The 23,350-nt window shown below is 54.4% G+C and overlaps 2 protein-coding genes across 6 annotated transcripts; both read left to right on the top strand.

Moving 5' to 3' along the window:
• The first annotated feature begins 1,689 nt into the window (after positions 1–1,689).
• Positions 1,690–16,964, top strand: LOC147223130 (kinesin-like protein KIF1C). Of its 5 annotated transcripts, none has more exons than XM_086165459.1 (28): positions 1,690–2,219; positions 4,913–5,043; positions 5,423–5,499; positions 5,630–5,708; positions 6,126–6,226; positions 7,307–7,372; positions 7,450–7,628; positions 7,699–7,810; positions 7,915–7,992; positions 8,066–8,131; positions 8,240–8,315; positions 8,658–8,736; positions 8,815–8,963; positions 9,627–9,719; positions 10,420–10,556; positions 10,622–10,701; positions 10,780–10,855; positions 11,080–11,159; positions 11,272–11,366; positions 11,937–12,020; positions 12,106–12,286; positions 12,361–12,433; positions 12,519–12,617; positions 12,769–12,930; positions 13,034–13,318; positions 13,385–13,474; positions 13,570–13,783; positions 13,964–16,964. In XM_086165459.1, the coding sequence occupies exons 2-28, from the start codon at positions 4,938–4,940 to the stop codon at positions 14,713–14,715; spliced, it is 3,669 nt and encodes a 1,222-aa protein (XP_086021585.1). In that variant the 5' UTR covers positions 1,690–2,219; positions 4,913–4,937; the 3' UTR covers positions 14,716–16,964. The 5 variants fall into 5 exon arrangements, with proteins under 5 accessions (XP_086021585.1, XP_086021582.1, XP_086021584.1 ...); XM_086165456.1 differs by having other exon boundaries at positions 1,691–2,219; positions 8,237–8,315; XM_086165458.1 differs by having other exon boundaries at positions 2,173–2,219; positions 4,569–5,043; positions 8,237–8,315.
• A 760-nt stretch (positions 16,965–17,724) lies between these two features.
• On the top strand, positions 17,725–23,003 carry cnga1b (cyclic nucleotide gated channel subunit alpha 1b). The gene is made up of 16 exons (XM_086165462.1): positions 17,725–17,824; positions 17,979–18,162; positions 18,279–18,383; positions 18,513–18,620; positions 18,739–18,792; positions 18,946–19,077; positions 19,150–19,254; positions 19,366–19,472; positions 19,549–19,723; positions 19,822–19,958; positions 20,059–20,231; positions 20,398–20,523; positions 20,606–20,758; positions 20,961–21,192; positions 21,374–21,549; positions 21,843–23,003. The coding sequence occupies exons 3-16, from the start codon at positions 18,292–18,294 to the stop codon at positions 22,080–22,082; spliced, it is 2,010 nt and encodes a 669-aa protein (XP_086021588.1). The 5' UTR covers positions 17,725–17,824; positions 17,979–18,162; positions 18,279–18,291; the 3' UTR covers positions 22,083–23,003.
• The last annotated feature ends 347 nt before the right edge of the window (positions 23,004–23,350 follow it).

The raw sequence follows: 23,350 nt of genomic DNA, 5'->3' as shown, positions 1-23,350 counted from the left end.
AGTACTCTTTCTAGGCATGAAGCCATACTGCTATTCACAAATGCTGACTTCTGCTCTCAGTCTAGTTTCCACTACTCTTTCCCATAACTTCATTGTATGGCTCATCAACTTTATCCCTCTGTAGTTGCCACAATTCTGCACATCCCCTTTATTCTTAAAAATAGGCACCATCACACTTTGTCTCCGTTCTTCAGGCATCTTCTCACTCTCTAAGATCCTGTTGAATAATCTAGTCAGAAAATCTACCGCTGCCTCTCCTAGACACTTCCACACCTCCACAGGTATATCCCTAACCCTCTTCATCCTCTTCAATGCCTTCCTCACTTCCGTTTTACTAATTTGTGCTTCTTTGTGGTCTACAATAGTCACCTCTTCTACCCTTGCCTCTCTTTCATTTTCCACATTCATCAGCTCTTCAAAGTACTCTTTCCATCTTCCCAACACTCTTCTAGCATCTGTCAATACATTTCCCTCTCTATCCTTAATCACCTGGACCTGTTGTACATCCTTTCCATCTTTATCTCTCTGTTTCGCCAACCTGTATAGATCATTCTCACCCTCCTTACTATCCAGCCGAGCATACAAGTCATCATAAACCCTTTGTTTTGCCTTTGCTACCTCTATCTTTACCTTTCGCCGCATCTCCCTGAACGCCTGTCTGTTCTCTTCAGTCCTCTCAGTATCCCACTTCTTCTTCGCTAACCTCTTTCTCTGTATAACTCCTGCACTTCCTCATTCCACCACCAAGTCTCCTTATCTACTTTCCTTCCAGATGACACACCAAGTACTCTTCTACCTGTCTCCCTGATAACACTAGCTGTAGTTGTCCAATCATCTGGAAGCTCACCCTGACCACCCAGAGCCTTTCTCAACTCCTCCCTGAAAACCATGTAACACTCCTCCCTTTTCAGTTTCCACCACTTTGTCCTCTGCTCTGCCTTTGTCCTCTTCATCTTCCTTGTCACCAGAGTCATCCTACAAACCACCATCCTATGCTGTCTGGCTACACTCTCACCTACAACTACTTTGCAGTCACTGATCTCTTTCAGGTAACCTCGTCGATACAAGATGTAGTCTACCTGCGTGCTCCTACCTCCGCTCTTATAAGTTACCCTATGTTCCTGTTTTTTCTGGAAAAAGGTGTTAACTACAGCCATGTCCATCTGTTTGCAAAATCTACAGATGGACGGACAGACGGACAGACAGAACAGTTACAATAACCAAAAGACAGCAGGCAGAACTAGAGGTTGCAGAGATGAAGATGTTGAGGTTCTCTTTGGGAGTGACCAGGATGGAGAGGATCAGGAATGAGTCCATCAGAGGAACAGCACATGTTAGATGTTTTGGAGAGAAGGTCAGAGAAGCCAGACTGAGATGGTTGGGTCATGGACAGAGGAGGGATAGAGAATATATTGGTAGACGGATGCTGGAATTGGAGCTGCCAGGCAAGAGATCCGGAGGAAGACCAAAGAGAAGATTTATGGACGTAGTGAGAGAGGATATGAAAGTAGTTGGTGTGAGAGAGGAGGATCCAGAGAATAGGGTGAGTTGGAGAAGGTGGATTCACTGTGGCGACACCTGATGGGAAAAGCCAAAGGGTGAAGACGATAAATGGACGGATGAATGGATGGAGAGACAGACAGCATTGAAAGTTTTTTTATTGTCTGTATTCTGGATTCACTGTTTACGCTGTATTCATTGTATGCATCCTACATACACACAGTATGCACCGTACGCACGGTATGCATCCTATATCCACACAGTGTGCACCAGTGAGTTGCTTTTCTGTTATCATCGGTTAGAGCCTCCAAGCTCCTCCAGGCTCGTCATGTGTAAACATTAAGCGGAGGTCGGTCGGAAGCTCCGGCGCAGGATTTCCATCAGAGTGAGACGTCTGTCGAGGAGGGGCGGGAGGGGCGTGGCCTGCCGGCGCTCGCGCCCCGCGGCCTCCTGGTTGGCCGGCGCTTCCGTCACGGGAACGCGCCCGCACGGACGCACGCACGAACGTCCCGCCGCGCGGCCAGGCCACCGGCGCGCCCCGAACTCCGGCCTCCTCCGAGCCATCCGCGACCCCCGGGCCCCCGCCGCCGGACCCCCGGACCCCCGGACCCCCGGACCCCCGGACTCCCGCCGCCGCCGCCGCGGGCCTCTCCGTGACCGGACGGTGACGTCACAGCTACGTCACTGCCGCGAGCCGCCGCCGATCCTCCGACGCCTCGGTGAGTCGCGTCCGTCTGGGCCGTGCGCGCGTACGTACGTGTACGCGACTCCCCGTTTGACGGGCCGACCTCGTCAAACGGGGAGCGTGTGCGCGTGCGCGTTGTGGTCCGGTCGAGGTCCCGTGCGTTTCCGGTGAACGTCGTGATGACGTCAGCTGCGGCGGCGCGTGCACGAGCAGAGCGTGCTAGCCTAGCGTGCGGGTCTCCTCGGGGCTTCGGCCTGAGACCCGGACCCGGCGTGGACGCGGGCCGCCGGGCCAGCTGGCCTCCAGGGTTACAGCCCGAGGTTCGCCGGAACCAAGAGCAGGGTTCTGGATCTGGGCCTCCTCGGAGCTGGTTCCGGGCTGCGAAGCAGCAGCGGGAGGTCGTGGTCCGTAAAGGCGTCCGAACCTCCAGGACCAAGCGGACGCTCCCCGTCGGTTCCATCGCTGAGGAACCGACCAGCAGAGGTCTCAGTGCAGACACTTAGACCAGCGGGGTCTGGGCTGGTCTGGAGGGGTCTGGTGTGGTCTGGGGGGTCTGGAGGGGTCTGGAGGGGTCTGGGGGGTTTGTGGGTTCTGTGGGGTCTGTGTGGTTCTGGGGGACCTGGAGCTGTGTTTGTCAGCTGAAATGTAAATAAGGCCACTCAGCTGTCAGTGTCCGCAGTGCCTCCTCTCAGGACAGGCCTCTTAAGTTAGCTGGAGGGACTAAAGTTAGCTTGTCAGCAAACATCCCAGCAATGTGTGTGTGTGTGTGTGTGTGTGTGTGTGTGTGTGTATATTCTTAGCTCCGTGGTGTTTGTTGTTATGACAGTCCACAGAGTGTCTGGGATCAGTGGGGCCTTCAATCTTCCACTTATTATTTTGGATTCAAAAGCTACACAATGCCAGCAGGTCCTCTGTGTGTTTGATCCAGGTCATAATCTGAGAAGAGACAGCAGATTTAATATCATTTCTGTTGCTTCACGTGTGTGTGTGTGTGTGTGTGTGTGTGTGTGTGTGTGTGTGTGGTATGGAGCCCATCATTATCACATTCCTTCAGAGGTTCCAGAAACTGAACTTACTTTCTCCACCAGTTTCTTTAAACATGTGCGATCCAGTCAGAAACCCTGATCGCTGATTGAGTGCTGAGTTATTGATCAGGTCACCTGATCAACTCGGAGCCACACAAGGAAACTTTTGTGAACATTTCATGGATTCCTGTGCGGAGGTGTCGCTGCTTGCACAGGGGCAGGTTCAACAAGTACTGGGATTCCTGGAGCTCCTGAGGACCCTGGAGAGCATTGGAGTTCTGTAGAACATGGGGGTCCTGTATAGCAGGGGGGTCCTGGAGATCCTTGGCCATTAAACATTAAACTGTTGTCTTTGACCCTGATTGGATTTGGACTGCAGGGAAACATCTTGAGAAGAAGGAAAATGTGCCTCTGTGAAAATGGACTTTTCATCATCAGACAGAGGTTCTGCTCAAATCACCAGCTGGAAGTTCAGAGGTTCAGAGTGGAACACAGGGCTGAGGACCTGTGTGTTTGAACAGCTGATAGGTTTGGAGTTGAAACCAGCAGAACCGGTGGGACCAGACACACACACACACACACTGTATGTGTGTGTGTGTGTGTGTCTGGCCTTACTTTGATGCTCTCAGTCTCTGGTATGAGGTGGATTGTTCAAGGGACACACACACAATGAAGTAAGATAATCTGGTCTCCATCATGTTAAAGCTGTGGTGACAGAGCAAAAACACACACACACACACACACACACACAGAGTGGTGTGTTGTGAGCAGTGATCAGAGGGAGTGTGTCCTCCGGGTCTGACCAGAAGGCCAATCAGAGGGACCTCAGGATGAGAAGGTCCTCTGTGTCCCAGCATGCTGTGGGAGACCTCCAGCTCCTGTGGATGCTCCTGCTTTGAGGTGTCCTCAACAATGTCAGATCTTTCTGCCCCTGCACTCTTCCCCCCCTTCCTGGGTTCGGGTCAGGGCACCTCGATGCCTCGGCCCGTCCGCCTGCCGTGGGCAGAAAGATGCTGCTGTTCCAGGTGAGGGTCTGTCACCATGGAACCTCTGGTTTCCATGGTGACGGATTGTGGTTGAGTTCTGCTGTGACGCTCCTGGTGCCGTCACCCTATCTTTGGACATTTCATCTCAACACGTCTGAAACATCTGTGTCTCCTCTGAGGACCAGCATGACATCCTACTCACACACACACACACACACACACACACACACACACACACAGTGGTATGGCAAGCAGACAGGTGTGTTTTCAGGCCTGAGGGCCAACAAACACCTCCAGCCTTTGTTTGGCCTCTGGAAGGCGAGACGGGAAAGAAAGAGAAAATGAGCGGAATAAAAAAGGTCTGTTTTCCAGGGGAAACACATAACTGGACTGGAATGCAAGCGAGAGAGGGATGGAGGAAGGAAGGGGGAGGTGAAGGACTGGATGGAAACACTGCAACGCGGGAAAGAAAGGGAGCAGGAAGGAAGGACCACGACAGAAAGGGAGGCCAGAAAGAGAGAGGGAAGAGAGGAGGAGGAGACCTAGAAAGGAGTTTCATGAGAGAGAGAGAGAGAGAGAGAGAGAGAGAGAGAGAGAGAGAGAGAGAGAGAGAGAGAGAGAGAGAGAGAGAGAGAGAGAGAGAGAGAGAGAGAGAGAGAGAGAGAGAGAGAGAGAGAGCATTTGGATTCACACCAGGTTCTTCTGTTCCTCCTCAGGCCTTCTCAGCAGAGCTCAGCCATCATGGCGGCTGCATCTGTGAAGGTGGCGGTTCGAGTCCGCCCGTTCAACTCTAGAGAGACGGGACGCAGTGCCAAGTGTGTGATCCAGATGGAGGGTAACACTACATGTAAGACACCACACACACACACACACACACACCTGGTTGCAAATAGAAGCAGCTTTTACACAGGATATGATGTTGATGTGACATCATATTCTGTGCCTTGGTATCATGGCTGCCATGCAGCGTCTCCACATCAGCGCTGAAGTTCCTTCACCTCAAACAAGGAGTGAAACCAACATCTACCAAAGGGACGGACAGAAGGACCTGCAGAGAGACAGAATGCGAACAAATGTTCTGCTAGAAAGTGACGCCTGTGCTCCTCCATTGTCATTGTCTTCTTCTCCTTCTTCTTCCTCTTCTTCTCCTCTTTCTCCTTCTTCTCCTTCTTCTTCTTCTTCTTCATCCTCCACAGCAAAGAATTTGTGACTGTCTCTCCTTCCAGGTATCTCTAACCCAAAACAGCCCAAAGACGGAGCCAAGAACTTCACCTTCGACTACTCCTACTGGTCACACACATCGGTAAACAATACCACTCATATGCACACACACACACTCACACACACAAACATGCATACAATAACCCTAAACAATTGCTAATTAACATTGTGTGTGTGTGTGTGTGTGTGTGCGTGTGCGTGTGCGTGCACAGGATGACGACCCCAGGTTTGCGTGTCAGACGCAGGTGTACAAAGACATCGGAGAAGAGATGCTGCTTCACGCTTTCGAAGGTGAAACCCGTGACGGCGTGAGATGTTGTGACGAGCGAGACGCCTTTGACTGACAACAACAACTAGATTGGATGATCGGCCTGTTAGCACTGACGCCGCTGGTAGCATCAACACCACAGCTGTTAGCATTGATGCTAAATGACAAACACTCAATATTCTTTAAATGGCTAGCTTTTCATTGATTTGAAAAGGTTTTTTTAGATTTAAATTCACATTATTCTGCTTATGACAACATTTAAATATAGCCTCACCAAGGAAAGCTGAATCTGGTTTCTCGGTACTTTAGCCACGTGTAATGGGAGTACTGAGGTATTTGCACTGCGCTTGTACTTTTTCCATCGATGTCACCTTGTTTCTCCAAAATGTCTGCCATGGCTTTGCTTTGGTGAAAACAACCGGGTTATATCTTTGTTCCAGGATACAATGTATGTATTTTTGCATATGGCCAGACGGGGGCGGGAAAGAGCTACACCATGATGGGGAAGCAGGAGCCCGGCCAGGAGGGCATCATCCCACAGGTGACCTTTGCCCCACATGTGTACCATATTCTCCGCACCATAAGGCGCACCTAAAAGCCTTCAATCTTCTCAAAAACCCACAGTGCGCCTTGTAATCCAGTGCGCCTTATATATGGATCAATATTGAGCCGCAAGAGGTCTCGCAACTACAGGAAGCAGCCGCGACTCCATTTTCTCCAGTAGAAGAAGCAGCACGCGGTGCATGCTGGGATATATGACTGCACCAAGTGTGCATTTTCATTTCCATTTTGCAAGTTTGTGTGTGTGTGTGTGTGCATGCAGCCAAAGTAGCAGTGGTTAAAACGGTAAAGGGGAATTCCAGTCCCACCACTCGTGTGTATAAAGACCCCAAAATGGCATCTTTCAAAAGACACGCTTGCGACGCAGTTTAAACTCATGCCATCAGTCACGCAGAAGAAGATGGGAAAGGAGCAGCAGCCAGAGAATTCAACATGAACGAAGCAATGGTGCGGAAGTGGAGGAAACAAGACGACCCGCGCCGAGTAAAGAAGACCGAACCGAGTTTCCGAGGGAACCGAGTGAGATGGATACAGTTAGAGGTCAAAGTTCAACAGTGGGTCTCTATTCCAATGAAGACAACGGTGCTGCATGTCAACTTAACCTCAGTGAATTTAGAGACGATCCTTCTCGTGCTTTTGTTTTTTCCATTTGTTTTGAAAAGCTTTGAACTGATTGTTTTAACATAGGCGGTGCAAATACCGATAAGAGCTACCGGTACTTACGGTACCGTATTGTTAACGCACTAACTTGTTTTGGGAGTGAACGGAGTTGTCAGAACGTCGGTTTGTGTTCTATTAACAAAGTTTGACTTATCTGACTGTTTTCTTGACATTCCCTTTAGTGCAGCTCCATTTAGTGGATGCCCAACGCAACCCCAGCCACGACTGTAGCTTCTATTCTATGCGCCTTATAATGCGGTGCGCCTTATGTATGAAAAATTATTTAAAATAGTCCATTCATTGAAGGTGCGCCTTATAATCCGGTGCGCCTTATAGTGTGGAAAATATGATAATGTAATGCAGAGCTTGTGTGTGAGCTGAGAGCTCTCCGTCTGCCCAGATGTGCGAGGACCTCTTCGAGAGGACGGCGGGAAACACGGACCCCGACCTCACCTACTCCGTGGAGGTAAACGCCGTGCGGGCCGAGGGTCGGCGTCAGATGTTGCTCCGGCGGCGCGGCTGAACGTCTGTGGTCCCATGCAGGTGTCCTACATGGAGATCTACTGCGAGCGTGTCCGCGACCTCCTCAGCCCCAAGTCCCAGGGAAGCCTGCGGGTCCGGGAGCATCCCATCCTGGGACCCTACGTGGAGGACCTGTCCAAATTGGCCGTGACCGGTTTCGGCGACATCCGCGACCTCATGGACGCGGGGAACAAAGCTCGGTTGGTTCCGGTCCTTCCCGTCCGACGGGCTCCTCCTCCGGGTCTGACCGGGTGTCCTTGTCGCCGGCAGGACGGTCGCAGCCACCAACATGAACGAGACGTCTTCAAGGTCGCACGCCGTCTTCACCATCGTCTTCACGCAGAAGCGACGCGACCAGATGACGGGTCTCGACACGGAGAAGGTGAGACTCTCTGACAAGACGGCGTCTCAGTGAGCGTCTCGCCACTCGGACGGTCCAGTCCACATCTGTCCTCTGTGTCCGAACCTCCCGTGACCTGTCCTCAGGTCAGTAAGATCAGCCTGGTGGACCTGGCGGGAAGCGAGCGCGCCGACTCCTCGGGGGCGAAGGGCACCCGGCTCAAGGTCAGTGGTCGCGGCGGCGCCCCGGCGGCGGATCTCCGTCGGCTCGGCTTTCAACGTGTCCTTCCTCCAACAGGAAGGAGCGAACATCAACAAGTCTCTGACCACACTGGGGAAGGTCATCTCCGCCTTGGCCGAGATGGTTTGTCCACACGCACACGCACACTCACACACACGCACGCACGTGCGATCAGCAGGAACCCCTCAGAGATGCTCCCAGACACTGACTGCAGCTTCTCCTACGCAGCAGAGCACCAAGAAGAGGAAGAGCGATTTCATCCCGTACAGAGACTCGGTCCTCACCTGGCTGCTGAAGGAGAACCTGGGCAAGTATCAGGAGCACCTTCACGCCGTAGTGCTGCAGGAGAACGCTAGGAACCGGGCGGGCAATAAATCTGTCCAGGAACCCGTCTGGATCTGCTCCGTCATGGACCAAACATCAGCCCGGATTAGAAGCAGAGCAGAGAACGCGAGGAAGGCCAGCGAGGAGTCAGGGGGAGGTCCACTCCTCACGGCAAAGCCCTGAGCAGCTGCCAGGGTCAGGACCTGGACCAGGACCTGTACTGGACCAGGGTCAGGACCTGGACCAGGACTGGGTAGCGGACCGGGGTCCGGACCCGGACCGGGTCCTGGATCTTCCTGTGAGACCCGTTGCGTTTGTCTTTCAGGAGGAAACTCTCGAACGGCCATGATCGCCGCTCTCAGTCCTGCTGACATCAACTACGAGGAGACCCTGAGCACCCTCAGGTCAGACCCGTGGAGATGTACGCCGTGGTCCGTCTTAGCGCAGGTCCGGAGGACCTCATCGAGCTCGTGTGCTTCCAGGTACGCCGATCGAGCCAAACAGATCCGCTGCAACGCCGTGATCAACGAGGACCCCAACGCCAAACTCATACGAGAGCTCAAGGGGGAGGTGGAGCGGCTGAGGAACCTGCTCTTCTCACAGGGACTGCAGGAGCTGCTGCAAACCCAAGGTACACACACACACACAACTAAGGTATACATGCACACCTCACATACACACAACCCAGCTAAATAATAGATAATAATACAATAATAAAAATAATAAATCATCTTCACACACAACTCAGGAACACACAAAACTCTAGTACACCCAACCCACGCCTCAAGCACACACACAACTTGGGTGAACACACACACAGCTCAGGTACACACATACGTCACAGAATACACTTTTCTGGTGTGCATGTAAAGTACACACCACAGCAGGTACACAAGTACTCTGTGTACAAAGACATTTTATTCCTTATAACAGCTACTCTGCTGTGTGCCATGTACCGTGTCCCGTGTACTGTATACTGTGTAACTTGTGGCACACACTGTGTACTCTGTATTCTGTACTGAGTACTGAGTACTGTGTACTGTGTACTGTGAAGCACTCCTGTCAGGGCGGCTCCATGACTGAGCAGCAACATGGAGCCGGTATGTGTGGCATCTTTACAGGATATTTAAAGACAACAGCTGTGTGTGTGTGTGTGTGTGTGTGTGCGTGTGTGTGTGTGTGTGTGTGTGCGTGTGTGCGTGTGTGCGCGCGTGCGCGCGTGCGTGTGTGTGTTATGTAACCATTATGCGTGAGATCCTCGGTGTTCAGACGTCACACTCCTCCATCTTCCCAGTGACCTCCTGTAGCCCCGCCTCTTCTGCAGGGGTCCGTGCGGCCTCGCTCTCGGCCAATGGGATGCCTCCGACGGATTGCTGCGCCTTCCCAGGTGTGTGTCGACGTTCTCCGTGTTGCTGCTGTGAAAGCGTGCGGACTCTAATTCTCAGTGATGATGGGGTTGGTGGTCAGCAGGACCCTCCAAACCCCCCATGTGGGCTGAATGTCCATCAGTCAATAATAATCACAATAATACGAATAGTTATCCTCGTCAATAATAATACTAGTGACAATCCTAAATACTACTAACAATAATCACCGCAAATACTAATTATTGTCACACTCAAATACTAATTGTAGTAACAATCATAAATACTATTAATAGTTACACTCATAAATACTAATAATAGTTACAATCATAAATACTAGTAATAGTTAAAATCACAACCATAAGGTGCACCTGATTACAAGGCGTGGGTTTTCTATACAATCCAGGCCCACACTTCCCCCTTTAACGTCCTCATGGTGTCCTCTACTACGTCCGCCTTACAACAACAACACACACACAAGCATACAAGTGTGCGTATTTCAAAATAGAGCGGGAGCTAAACTGAGTTTGGTATTCACATATTTTACTGTTAATCATCGAAGTCCTCATCCTCTGAATATCTAAGACTTTTATGTGCACCTTATAGTTGTGAAAATACTGTATACTGTCTCTGCGCTTTCTTTGGCCACGACGTTTGGGGTGTCCGTCAACAGAAGGTCAGCGACCACCTCCTCCTTCGTGTCTGACGTCCTCCTCCCCGCAGGTGAGGAGGCGGCGCCCATGGGTGGCGCCGCAGACGGCTCGGGCCGCCCCCTGGAGGACGGAGAGGACGGGGAGGAAGGAGAAGGCGCCGGCCCGGCGGAGCCCATCAGCAAGGAGGAGGCGGCGGAGAGGCTTCTGGTAGGCCGAGCCTCGGCCGGAGGTTGGAGCCTCGGCTTTGGGCCTGAGCCGTCCTGTCTTTGCAGGAGACCGAGAAGATCATCGCCGAGCTGAACGAGACCTGGGAGGAGAAGCTGAGGAAGACGGAGTCCATTCGCCTGGAGAGGTGACCTCGACGTGACCTCGGCGTGACCTCGGCGTGACCTCTGGTCAGGAACTAAAGCTGTGGTCTGTGATCCGTCAGGGAGGCGCTGCTGGCCGAGATGGGCGTGTCCATCAAGGAAGACGGGGGAACGCTGGGGGTCTTCTCTCCCAAAGGGGTGGGTTTCTCCACAAAGTTCTGACCGCCGTCCCACGGCGTCACAATCTAGCTCTCTGAAAGCCCTCGTGTTGGGAAGCCTTCAGACTCAAAGGGATCAGAAGGTGTTTGAGGAGGGCAAAGGTCGGGGGGATCTCTGGGGACTCGTCTCCCGGGTCACATGACATAGATGGACACACAGAAAGCGGGTCATTGAGTGTGTGTGTGTGCGTGTGTGTGTTTCAGACCCCTCACCTGGTCAACCTGAATGAAGACCCCCTGATGTCAGAGTGTCTCATTTATTACATCAAGGAAGGAATCACCAGGTGTGTCCGTCTGTCTCTCATTCTTTCTGTCCGTCTGTCTCACATGTCTGTCTGTCTCTTACCGATCCGTCTGTCCGTCTGTCTCTCACCCGCCTGTCCGTCTGCTCCTCAGGGTCGGCCAGCAGGACGTGGACATCAAGCTGTCGGGCCACTTCATCAAGGAGATCCATTGTGTTTTTGTCAATGAGACCAATGAGCAGGGAGAAGGTTGGTCAGATGATGTCACCGTTTCCTGCGGTTGAGCGAGAGAGAGAGAGCTTCCACTGGAGAGCGCATTACAAACACTGCCTTACAATCGTGATTGCACAGCTACGCTCCCCGGCGACGCCTTGTGTGTGTGTGTGTGTGTGTGTGTGTGCGTGTGTGCGCGCGCTTGCGCACACATGTGTGTGTACTCGCAGTGACTGTCACTTCTCTCTCTTTCTCTCTAAAAGCTGCCAGGAAGTCTGTCAGGTATAACTTCTAATGACTCCCGGTTACCATGGTAACCTCAGTGTCTCATCAGCAATGCCCTGATCACGTCTGATAGATCTGGTACCTGGAGATGAAGAATGATGATGTAGATGCAGAGCAGATGAAGGTCAGATGTAGATCAGATGTGGATCAGATGTGGATCAGATGTGGATCAGATGTAGATCAGATGTGGATCAGATGTAGATCAGATGTGGATCAGATGTAGATCAGATGTGGATCGGATGGTGGTTTGGACCCCAGACGTGATCGGGGCGTCTGGTTGTGTTTCCTGATGAAAGATGTGTGTTTCCTGCTTCATGTCAGTGGCGGTCACCCTGGAGCCCCTGGTGGGTGCAGAGACGTACGTCAACGGGAAGCAGATCTTTGACGCCGTGGTGCTGAAGCAAGGTGGGAACGCTCAGGCCGAGGCGGAGGCGCGACCCCCGCCTCGGCTTGTCGCGTGACGCCCCGTCTTCCTACCGGTCGTCGCTAGGCAACCGCATCGTGATGGGGAAGAACCACGTGTTCCGCTTCAACCACCCGGAGCAGGCCCGGCTGGAGCGAGAGCGCAGCGCCCCCCTGGACCAGCAGGGGGAGCCGGAGGACTGGAACTACGCTCAGAGGGAGCTGCTGGAGAAGCAAGGCATCGACATCAAGCTGGAGATGGAGAAAAGGTCCGAGAGAGATCCGAAGCGGGCGGCGCCCCCGCCTGCTCGGGACCTCCGCTGAGCGTGTTCTTCTGTCTCAGACTGCAGGACATGGAGACCCAGTACCGCCGCGAGAAGGAAGAGGCCGACCTGCTGCTGGAACAACATCGACTGGTCCGTCCTCGACCGTCCGATCGCTGTCTCCGGCTGCCGCCGCCAGACTGACCGCCCCTCTGTCTCTCCTCCCGTCTGTCTCCAGTATGCAGACAGTGACAGCGGCGATGACTCGGACAAGCGTTCCTGTGAGGAGAGCTGGAGGCTGATTTCGTCCCTCAGAGAAAAACTACCCGCCAACAAGGTTGGTCCGCAGATCCTGGGATCTTCATCCTGGTCCGCAAGTCCCGGGATCGGACAAACACCAAGCTTCTAACCAAAGCCGAAGGAATCGGATAATACGATGACGGTCCCGCTGAGTCCTCGGGTCTCTGGATCTTCATGTCTTGATGCAGGTCCAGTCCATCGTGAAGCGCTGTGGCCTCCCCAGCAGTGGGAAGAGGCGGGAGCCTCTGCGGGTCTACCAGATCCCCCAGAGGAGGCGCATCAGCAAGGACCCTAAACGGGTCACCATGGAGGATCTGCGCATGCAGGCGGTTAAAGAGATCTGCTACGAGGTGTGTCTCCCGCATACACGCACATGCACAAACACACACGCACAAACACACACACTTCCTTCCGAGCTCCGATGAAGGTGTGAAGCGGCCGTTCTCCCACCAGGTGGCGCTGGGAGACTTCCGCCACTCGCGTCAGGAGATCGAGGCGCTGTCCATTGTCAAGATGAAGGAGCTCTGCCGCATGTACGCCAAGAAGGACGCCGGCGAGAAGGACAGTTGGCGCGCCGTGGCGCAGGACGTGTGCGACACCGTGGGCATCGGCGAGGAGAGGAGCCCGCCCACCGAGGAGGGGGGCGATGGCGGGGCGGAGCCCGGCGAGGGGGGCGGAGACAAAAACAAGATGTACGACCTGAAGGCACACATCGATAAGCTCACGGACATCTTGCAGGTGAGTGTGTGAGTTGGGGGGGTGTCAGGGGTCAAGGGTCAGCAGCTGACGCTAGTTCTCCAACAGGAAGTGAAGCTGCAGAACAACATGAAGGACGAGGAGATCAAAGCTCTGAGAGACAGGATGATCAAGATGGAGAGCATCATACCTGTCCAGGTACACACACACACGCACGCACACACACACACCATCAAGCCCCTCCCCCTCAACACGGACCTAAATTGTACTTGGACAACTTGTTTTGTCCTCAGGACGAGGTGAACGGAGAGGAGGGCGGAGCCTTGCAGAGGGAGGTGGGCGGAGCCAGCGAGAGCACAGACATCCCCGAAGTCAGAGTTCAGCGGCTGATGGACGAGGACCCGGCCTTCAGGAGGGGGCGCCTCCGCTGGCTCAAGCAGGAACAGCAGCGTCTCCTCAACCTGCAGCAGCAGAACATCAGCAAGAAGCTGCGCGGCCTCAACCAGGGTGAGGAGCCGTGTTTCCTCCCGGGGGTCAAAGGTCACGCCCCTCACCGGCCGCTTCGGTGACCCGGACTCGTCGATGATGCGGAGGATGATGCCGATGTTGTCGTCGTCTTTTTTGCCGCCGCCGCTGATAATGTTGTCGTTGTCGATGTTGACGTTCCCCCCCGTCTCCCCCCCCCAGGTCAGAGTGCCCCCCCGACCCCCGTCCCTGTCCATCTGCCCGGCACCGGCCGCTTTATCCCTCCCCAGGAGTGTAAGCTGAAGTTCCCCTTCAAGAGCAACCCCGCCCACCGGTTGTCATGGGGACCGGCCAGCGTGGCGCTGCAGGCCCTGGGGCTCGGGGAGGAGGCCGGGAAAGGGGCGGAGCCGAGAGAGGAGAAGGGTTCGCCGTCCCCGCCCCTCCCCCAGTGTCAGCCCCCCGCTCTGCTGCCCCTCCCCTTCCAGGCTCCGCCCCCTCGCATGCGCACCCCCAGTCCCCACCGCAACTGGCAGCAGCGTAACCATGGCAACCAAGGCAGCTTCCATCCGCCTCATCAGCCGGGCGGCCATCAACGCCGTTACCGGCGAAACTCTCTGGACAGCTCGGCCTCGGGGCGCCCCGACGACCAGCAACAGCAGGGACGCCCGCGCCCGCGCCGCGGGGCTTCGCCCGGGCCGGGGGGCGAACGGGGGCGGAGCGGAGGCGGGGGGCAGGACAGAGACGGCGGCTTCCACTTCAACCCCCGGATCCATCACCCGTACTACAACCCCCACAACCCGCCATTCCAGCCCGGCCCCTTCCCCCCCCTCCACGCCCTGCCCAGGGCCCCGCCTCCCGCCCCAGACATGATGCTGGGGGCGGGGCCGCCCCCCGGGTGGGGCTTTGCCACCCCCCCGCGCATGAGGCGACAGTTCAGCGCGCCAGATCTGAAAAACAAGGACATGCCCATTTGACCTCTGACCTCTGACTCTGTGCCTCCGTCAAATGATTGGCCGGAGGACAGAAACCCTGTGTGTGTGTGTGTGTGTGTGTGTGTGTGTGTGTGTGTGTGTGTGTGTGTGTGTGTGTGTATGCGCGTGCGTGCGTGAGTGCGTGCACGTGTGTCTGCGCATGTGTGTGTGTGTGTGTGTGTGTGTATGTGCGTGTGTGCTGGCTTGCCATTAGCATGTTAGCACAGGTTAGCTGTAACCATAGTAACACTGTTTTTAAAACTTGTTGTCAAACAGCAAGTCTGCTACAGATTGATGGAGTTAAACTGGTGATTGATCACTGATATTCTAATATTGGCATTAGCTAACAAGGCTAGCTGCTGTTAGCCTCCTTTGGAAGCTAACAGGAGAAAGGAAGGTTTTTTCAGAAGGTCGATTGCATGAACATTGAATGGCTAACTAGCGCACCTTGTTATCCCAGCGGGCAAACCGGCACACCGTGGTACCCCGGGGGGCTAATCAGGATACTGTGTTAGCCTGTCTTAAACATCAGCGAGGCTCGTTTGAAATTGTGAAAAGTGATGAGCGATGGCAGAGGTAAACAGGAGCTAGCCAAGGTTAGCAGAGCCTTAAGGGGTCAGCATTCAAGTCGCCATGGAGTCCCTTTAGACCAAAGGCACCCTCGCTGGTGGTCGAGATGATCTCCACCTTCTGAAAGTCACAGACAGGCTCGGGCGTTTCTGTCTCTGAAGTTTCTTCAAGGTGGAGGTCAGGCCAAAGCTGTTCGGGCATCTCTGACCTGCCACCTCCAGGACACTCACTGCTACTGAACCACCAGTGCTCAAAGGAGTCCTGCTTACCCGCGAGACTTGAATGCTGCTCCGGTCCAAACCAAAGAGCCGCCGGACGCACCGCTGCGCGCGGCACTGCGACGATATCGGACAGGAGGAAGAGCTTTGTACAATTATGTGTTTGTTTTCAAGCGTGAGGAACCATTGTGTGCGTGAATCTGGTCTTCACGTTATCCCCGTTACAGAAGCTCACTGACCTTTGGAGCGTGAGAGGCCAGAAGGAGGCGAAGGAGCGAGGGATTCTAGGAACTGAATTCTCGGAACTGAAGGAGGACAGAAGCAGGTCGAAGGTGGGAAGACCCGTTCGATCCCGACCGGTCCGAGCGGAGGAGGTTTGAGGAGGTGGAACTGAGTGAGACAGGAAGGAAGCGATCAGAAGTGAGAAGGGTCAGGTCTGAAGGTCAGACGTGTTCACTTTTCCCGGCGACAAAGGTCACGCCTGAAAGCCGGGAACGCGCGCGGAAGAACCCGCGTTCTGTCAATTCGACGACGGCGTCGAGAAACCAAAAGGACGACAAATCTTCGTGAAGGATGTGAATTTCTCACCCATCCGTAGCCGACCAATCATAGCGTGGGCCGAGCGCGGATGTGACCCATGTATACGGAAGAGGGTTGTCCCGGCAACCTGGGGTTCGAAGTTGAGTTCGGACGGCGTGCGCGCGGACGTCCCAGAGCCTTGCGTTCCAAGAGTTTTAAATTTAAGTTTTTAAAGAGAAGCAGCGAGGCCTGTCTGTGGGGAGGGGGATGCAGCGCCAGCCACAGGTGCTGCTCCAATCAGAGCCCTTCCAGTCGCGACGCTCGCCGTTTCCGTGACGGGATCCGCTGGCCGGGAACGTTTGCGTTCGCTTCCAGAAACATCTCGTGGCGTCCGAAGGCGGCAACGTTCACAGGAGCCTCCAAAACAGGATCTCGCGCTGATTGGCCGAGGAGGCCCGTCAGCGTGCGCTTTGCTCTCAACCAATCACGGGACAATCGCGACACTCGGCCGACACTGATGGGAAGCCCGTCTGTCGATTCTCCCGCCTTTTATTTTATTTTATTTCATTTTTTTATTCCAGCATCGATTGGCTCTTTGTTTTTCCTTCGTGTATTCATTTGCCGCTTGTATTCTAACCCCGCCTACTCTGTGATGTCATCACTCTACTAGTTAATGGTTTGGTGTATTGGGGTGCTCCCGCTGCTCGGGGCTGTTTTTTTAAGGTCATTTACCGTCGTAACCTGAAGCGTGTATCACTTTTTAAACATGATTTTACTGTTTCTGCTCCGATTGGTCATTTTGCCATTTTTGCCCCCCCCAACTCGATGACCCGATGACATCATGGCCCCGCCCCGCTCCTATTGGCTCAGACCCTCCTATTAGTCTCTGTCTCTTGTATCAGGAAAAGAACTCAGGTTTTCCTGCAATAAAAAAGGTGTTGAAAAGGCGAGTGTCTTCAGTGTGTGTGGACTTCAGTTCCTGTCACAGCAAAACCAGACTTTATTTGAGGTTTATTTCACAAACATCCGAGAGCCGTCGTTCAAGAGCTGAGAAAGATTGGATGGTCGGACCATCGCCTAGAGAACATCGGACCACCAGATCAAGAACACTGGACCGCCACATAAAGAACGTTAAACCATCACAGCAAGAACGTTGGACCACCACCTAGAGAACGTTGGACCATCATCCTCAGCCTGAGTCCTGCTGCAGAGAGGTCCTGCTACGCCACCACACGGTCCGAAACGTCCAGAGGACAGAAGTGATGGCTCACAAAGGTCTTCGGTTCCACGGTTCCTTTTGGTTTCTTCTGCGCTGGTGTGTCGCCTAAATTCAATCTCCAGATCCACTCTGGGAATCAACCTTCTCCCTGTCTGCACGTGAAGGTCCAAGTATGAAGACATGGACAGAAAAGAGTTGGTGTGTGGGCACCGACCCTCGGCAGGAGGTTGTCTGCGGTGAAGACCTCCAGGAGCTTCTTCCTCCTCCTCGCCGGCCACCCTTCTGGCCACCTTCGTAGAAGCAGCTGTTGGTCCGTCACCCTCCTCCGATTGGCTGCCAGAAACAAACCCGACCAATCCTGGTGCTTGAAGGACCACGGACGTCCTCAGATTACAATGTGTGTGTCTCAAGCTTTATACACACACACACACACACTAAATCTAATCCCAATAAACCGAAGTGTGTGACTCAGCAGGAATTAATAACATCTCTGACCTGGTTTCCCCCCCACCTCCACCTCCACCCTCACCAGGGCGTCGCTGGTTTGGTTCCCACTATTCTTCATTTTTTATTATGAAACAACGAGGTAATTCACTTCTTATGCACAAGGAAATTTGTCATTTTGTGTGTGAGTGTGAGTGTGTGTATGTGTATGTGTGTGTGTGTGCGTGTGTGTGTGTGTGCGTGTGTGTGTGCATGTGTGTCAGTCATCATCCCTCTAATCTCTTTATCTCCATCAGGTCTGTTTCGTCCCTCGAAGCTTCACTTTCTCTCGTCTTCAGAGTGAAAAAGGTCGGTGTGAGTGTGTCCGTGTGTGCGTGTGTGTGCATGTATCAAGACGACTGTTCTACCGCTCCGTTTCCATGGCGATGAGATTGGATGGCCACCGGCTGTGAGAGGAACCGAGGGATTACGGTGTGACAGGTGAGGGGGAATCATTCGGGGGTCGGGCCGTTCATCTGGGGGTCCCCTCCGCCCCCCCGACACCCCCTTCGTGGACGAGCAGCCATGATGGGATGTCTGTGTTTGTCACCCGACAGGAGGCTGGCCGCCATGGCCAGGGTGTCCCCGCTGCCCCCGCCGCCCCCGCCCACCATCGTCCTGCCGGAGGAGGAGGAGGCGGGGCGGGCGGGGGGGAGGCACAGGTGAGTCGTCATGGAAACGGGCTCGGGGGAAGGAGCTGCCCGCAGGGTGACCTGCCGACCCACTAGGTCGAACCCCGTTACCCATCGTTCGCGTCTCTTCTTTCTTCTTCTCTACCGTTGTCGATAAAGATGCCAACTGGTTTCCGTGGTAACGTCCAACGACAGCCCGGCGTTTCCTGGAGGGTCGGGAGCAGAAGAACCCTTCAACCTCAACAACAGCAACAACAACGACAAAGAGTGAGGAACACACACCGAGGGTCCGGGGCAGCGGCGCCTCGTGGCCTTCGGGACCGGAGCTTTTCTACAAACAGATGGGCTGAAGGCCACAAGCTCAGATGTTTCATGTTTCTTCCAGGGAAGAGAAGAAGAAGAAGAAGAAAGAGAAGAAGGAGAGGAAAGAGAGGAGGGAGTGAGTTCCAACGCCGCTGTCAATTTGATGTCCTGTTTAGGAGGTCTCAGCCCGTCTCCAGCTCCTTCTCGTGCATGAAGGCTTCTTCTCCACTTGAGCCGCCGGGCAAAAGGGGAAGCAGTCTGACTTTGAAATGACCTGATTGTTGTGCAGGAAGGAGAAGCTGGAGAAGAAGGAGAGGAAGGAGAGAAAACTAAAGGAGAAGGAGGAGAAGAAGGAGAAGGAGGAGAAGGAGAAGAAGGAGAAAGAGGAGAAGGAGAAGAAAGAGAAGGAGAAGGAGGCAGCGTGAGTTTCATCCATACATTTCGATCATGTTTCCAAAACTGAGATGATGATGATCTCCGATCATCTGTCCAGACCCAAGGAGATCACGGTGTTCGACCCTGCATCGAACACCTACTACTACTGGCTGGCCATCATCACCATCCCCGTCATGTACAACTGGACCTTCATCATCGCCAGGTGAGGCCCGGTCACATGACCTCCGCTCCAGTCAGGAGCTTCCAAACAATGATTCTGTGTGTGGGTGTGTGTGCGTGCGTGCGTGTGTGTGTGTGTGTGTGTGTGTGGCAGGGCGTGTTTTGAGGAGCTGCAGACGGACTATCTCAAGTACTGGTTCTTCATAGACCTGATTTGTGACCTGACATACGTGGCTGACATGATCTTCAGAACCAGAACTGGTGTGAACACACACACATACAGACACACACAGACACACACACACTCACACTACCTTACGTTGAGGTGTGTCTGCAGGCTACCTGGAGCAGGGCCTGCTGGTGAAGGATGAGCAGAAGCTGCGAGAACGTTACATGGTCAGCTTCCAGTTTAAGCTGGATTTGGCCTCCATGGTTCCCACAGACCTCCTGTACCTTTACCTGGGCGTCACCTTTCCCGAGATCCGCCTCAACAAACTGCTGCGCTTCAACAGGTACACACACACACACACACACGCACACACACACACACACACACACACACACACACACATACCCTGGAAGCTCAGCCACCTTTGACCTTGGTCCTCAGGATGCTGGAGTTCTTTCAGCGGACAGAGACCAGGACCAACTACCCGAACGCCCTTCGGATCTCCAACCTTGTCATGTACATTGTCATCATCATCCACTGGAACGCCTGCCTCTACTACTCCTTCTCCAAGGCTATCGGTAGGGTCCAGGAGGTCCAGGGGGGTCCAGGGGGTCCAGGGGGGTCCGGGGGGTCCGGGGGGTCCGGGTGTCCCTCTTACGTGCGGCGGTATCTCTGCAGGCTTCGGCTCGGACCGCTTCGTCTACCCCGACCCCGCCGACCCCGAGTTTGGCCGGCTGGTGAGGAAGTACGCCTACAGCATGTACTGGTCCACGCTGACGCTCACCACCATCGGAGAGACGCCGCCGCCCGTGGAGAACTCCGAGTACTTCTTCGTGGTCACCGACTTCCTGGTGGGTGTGAGGCTCGTCAGCCGGGGCCTTCGAGGACCCGCGGGAAGAAGGGAGAAGTTGCCGTTTAGCTCGGTTTCCCGTCGGCAGGAGAAGAGGCGGTCGTCTTTGTGACGGCGAGAGGACCTCCGGCCGGGCTGAGCTCTTCCTGCTCTCCTCTGTCCTCCAGGTGGGCGTGCTGATCTTCGCCACCATCGTGGGAAACGTGGGTTCCATGATCACCAACATGAACGCGGCCAGGGCAGATTTCCAGGCTCGGATCGACGCCATCAAGCAGTACATGAGCTTCCGGAAGGTCAGTGTGTGGCCCGGCCTCCTCGGCCAGACCGAACGGCGCCGGTGCGAAGGCCACCCTTCAAGCTGCCTCCGCCCCTCAGGTGACCAAGGACCTGGAGAAGCGTGTCATCAAATGGTTTGACTTCCTGTGGACAAACAAGAAGGCGGTGGATGAACGGGAGGTCCTGAAGTACCTGCCGGACAAACTGAGGGCGGAGATCGCCATCAACGTGCACCTGGACACCCTGAAGAAGGTCTCGCATCTCACATGTTTCTCCCTCAGGGGACGAACGCTCTTCCGGGGTCAGGGTGGCGGCGGTGTTTTCTCGGGTAACACATGGCGGCCGCGGGCTTTTGGGGAGCTACTTGGAGACGGGCTCGGGCCCGGAGTTGAGGTTGTCGTGGAAGCTGCTGGAGTCTCGGGTCGAAGCAGCGTCTGCGGTTCTCCTCCCGCAGGTCCGCATCTTCGCCGACTGCGAGGCCGGCCTGCTGGTGGAGCTGGTGCTGAAGCTGCAGCCCCAGGTCTACAGTCCCGGGGATTACATCTGCAAGAAGGGCGACATCGGCCGAGAGATGTACATCATCAAGGAGGGGAAGCTGGCCGTCGTCGCTGACGACGGCATCAAGCAGTTCGTTGTCCTGAGCGACGGGAGCTACTTTGGAGAGATCAGCATCCTGGCCATCAAAGGTACCGGGACGGGCCGTTCCATCAGACCTGCTCTCGGTGGAAGTGAGCCGCTTGCATGTCCTACACCTGTGACTTTCCGTATGTTTTCCGGGTAAATGTGAGGAAAACGGGTCACCGTGGCGGCCATGAGCAGCCGGTCCGGTTTTCGCCCAAAACAACACACCTCCTTTCTTCCCTGCAGGCAGCAAAGCAGGAAACCGCAGGACGGCGAACATCAGGAGCATCGGCTACTCCGACCTATTCTGCCTCTCCAAGGACGACCTGATGGAGGCGCTGACGGAGTATCCTGACGCCAAAGCCATGTTGGAGGAGAAAGGGAGGCAGATCCTGATGAAGGACGGTCTGCTGGACCTGGAGGTGGGTCACGTGACACGACGGCCTTCTGGTCTGCGGGAAAACCACGGGTGACCGAAAGCCTGCATCTGACGCAACGTCGGTGGAGCCGCTCGGCGTTCTCGCTTCGTTGGAAGAAAGCCGTTCGTGCGGAAAACCTCAGCCCAAAAATGCCGGGAACATGAGCGGGTTTCAGATGAAGGCGCTTCACGTACCGCGTGATCGTCACCCCAGCTACTTTTGCGAATTGCTCCCGAGAATTCTCGGAGGAAGAATTGACGCGCACCTTTTTCCCGTTTGCCCGGTCGTCCCCGCAGGTGGCGGCGCAGGGTCCCGACCCCAAAGAGATCGAGGAGAAGGTGGATCGCATGACCGGCACGCTGGACAGCCTGCAGACCCGATACGCCCGTCTGCTGGCCGAACACGAGGCCACTCACAGCAAACTCAAGCACCGGGTCACCCGGCTGGAGAGCAAGCTGGTGCCGCCGCCGAGCGACCGGCCGGGCGAAGCCCCGGCCCCGGAGGCCGAGCCCACCAAAGAAGTAGAAAAGGAGTAGGGGATTTCATTTTTCACAGAAGACTTAGAAAGGGAGAGACAGTCTTTAGCTCCAGTGTCATCAGTCAAACTCTTTTTTTAATTCCCTCTATTGGTCGGATATTGAAACCCTTCTAGGCCGTTCCATATCATTTGATCGTCACGAATGTTTCTTGATTTCTGTACTTACGTGTCTATCGTTTATCGCATTAAATCAGAACACGCTCCATTTTCACTCCAGCTTTGCCCGTAAACTATAACCTTTATCGAACACTATCAAAGATCTTCAGCTGTGGCCGATGTCTTGGCTACCGCTTGTGAAGTAATCGAAGCGTTTATTTGATGTATGTATCGTCCATCGGTCGCTGCATTATCAACGCGCTCAGGGGGAGGGCCTTAACCCGGTCACCTGTCAATCACCTGTGATTGGCAGGTGACCTGCAAACCCACACTAACCTTCCCACCTCCAGCGTCACCGTCAGAACTAGTCAGAACTCGGAGCTCCGCGTCAGCTAACTGTAACTATTTACCAAAGGAGTCCTTTCACGGCTCTCGATCGGTTATTTGGGACATTATGTAACCATTTGAAGGTTCGACGATTGGTCATTTTTAACACCTTGGTGAAAAACGACCTTCTTCTGCCCCTTGGAACCTTGAGTCCTGGAAGGGTCGGGGTAGGCGAGGACAGGCCTCGTGAGCCGTAGCGCTGGGCTGCATAGGAAGGAAAGTCTGCAGCTTCTAGTGTCCTGCCTCTCTGCCGCCCCCTGGTGGCGTGGAGGCCACGCTCAGCAGCCAAGCAGATGTGAGTGTTTACCGTGGCATGGCGTTTTCTCCGCCACCCGCCGCCGATGCTTCGCCCCGGTCGTTTCCATGTCACGGTGGCTTGGTTTTCTACCTGGCTTTCCGAGTAAAGAGCTTGAAGTCAGAATCTTTTGAGTATTTTTTGTCTTCACACTGTGGCCACACACATAACCACACTTACACACATACATAAGATCCAGGTCATGGAGAATTCTTGTCCTGGCAACTGGACTTGAATTTCTTCACCGGAAGACGTTTCAGCCCTCATCCGGGAGGGCTTCTTCAGTTCATGGGGTGAAACGTGTTCGAGTCCAGCTGCGACTAGAAGACTTGGACGAGAGCTCCCAGATTGTGAATGGATCCCTGAATGGGTCCCTTTTGACACGTCGCACTGACCGTACGATTCTGGGCAAGCTGGGACTTGTAGTCCAATTTGCAACCGCCCGCCTTTAGAATCTCTCTCTCAGGGACTACAGATCTCAGCATGCA

Source organism: Fistularia commersonii, chromosome 19 (genome assembly GCF_037954325.1).
Source record: "Fistularia commersonii isolate RoL2024-O1a breed Wild chromosome 19, RoL_Fcom_v1.0, whole genome shotgun sequence".
NCBI classification, from domain to species: domain Eukaryota; kingdom Metazoa; phylum Chordata; class Actinopteri; order Syngnathiformes; family Fistulariidae; genus Fistularia; species Fistularia commersonii.
The sequence above is the reverse complement of the archived record's forward strand: the minus strand, read 5'-3'. Positions and strand labels throughout refer to the sequence as shown.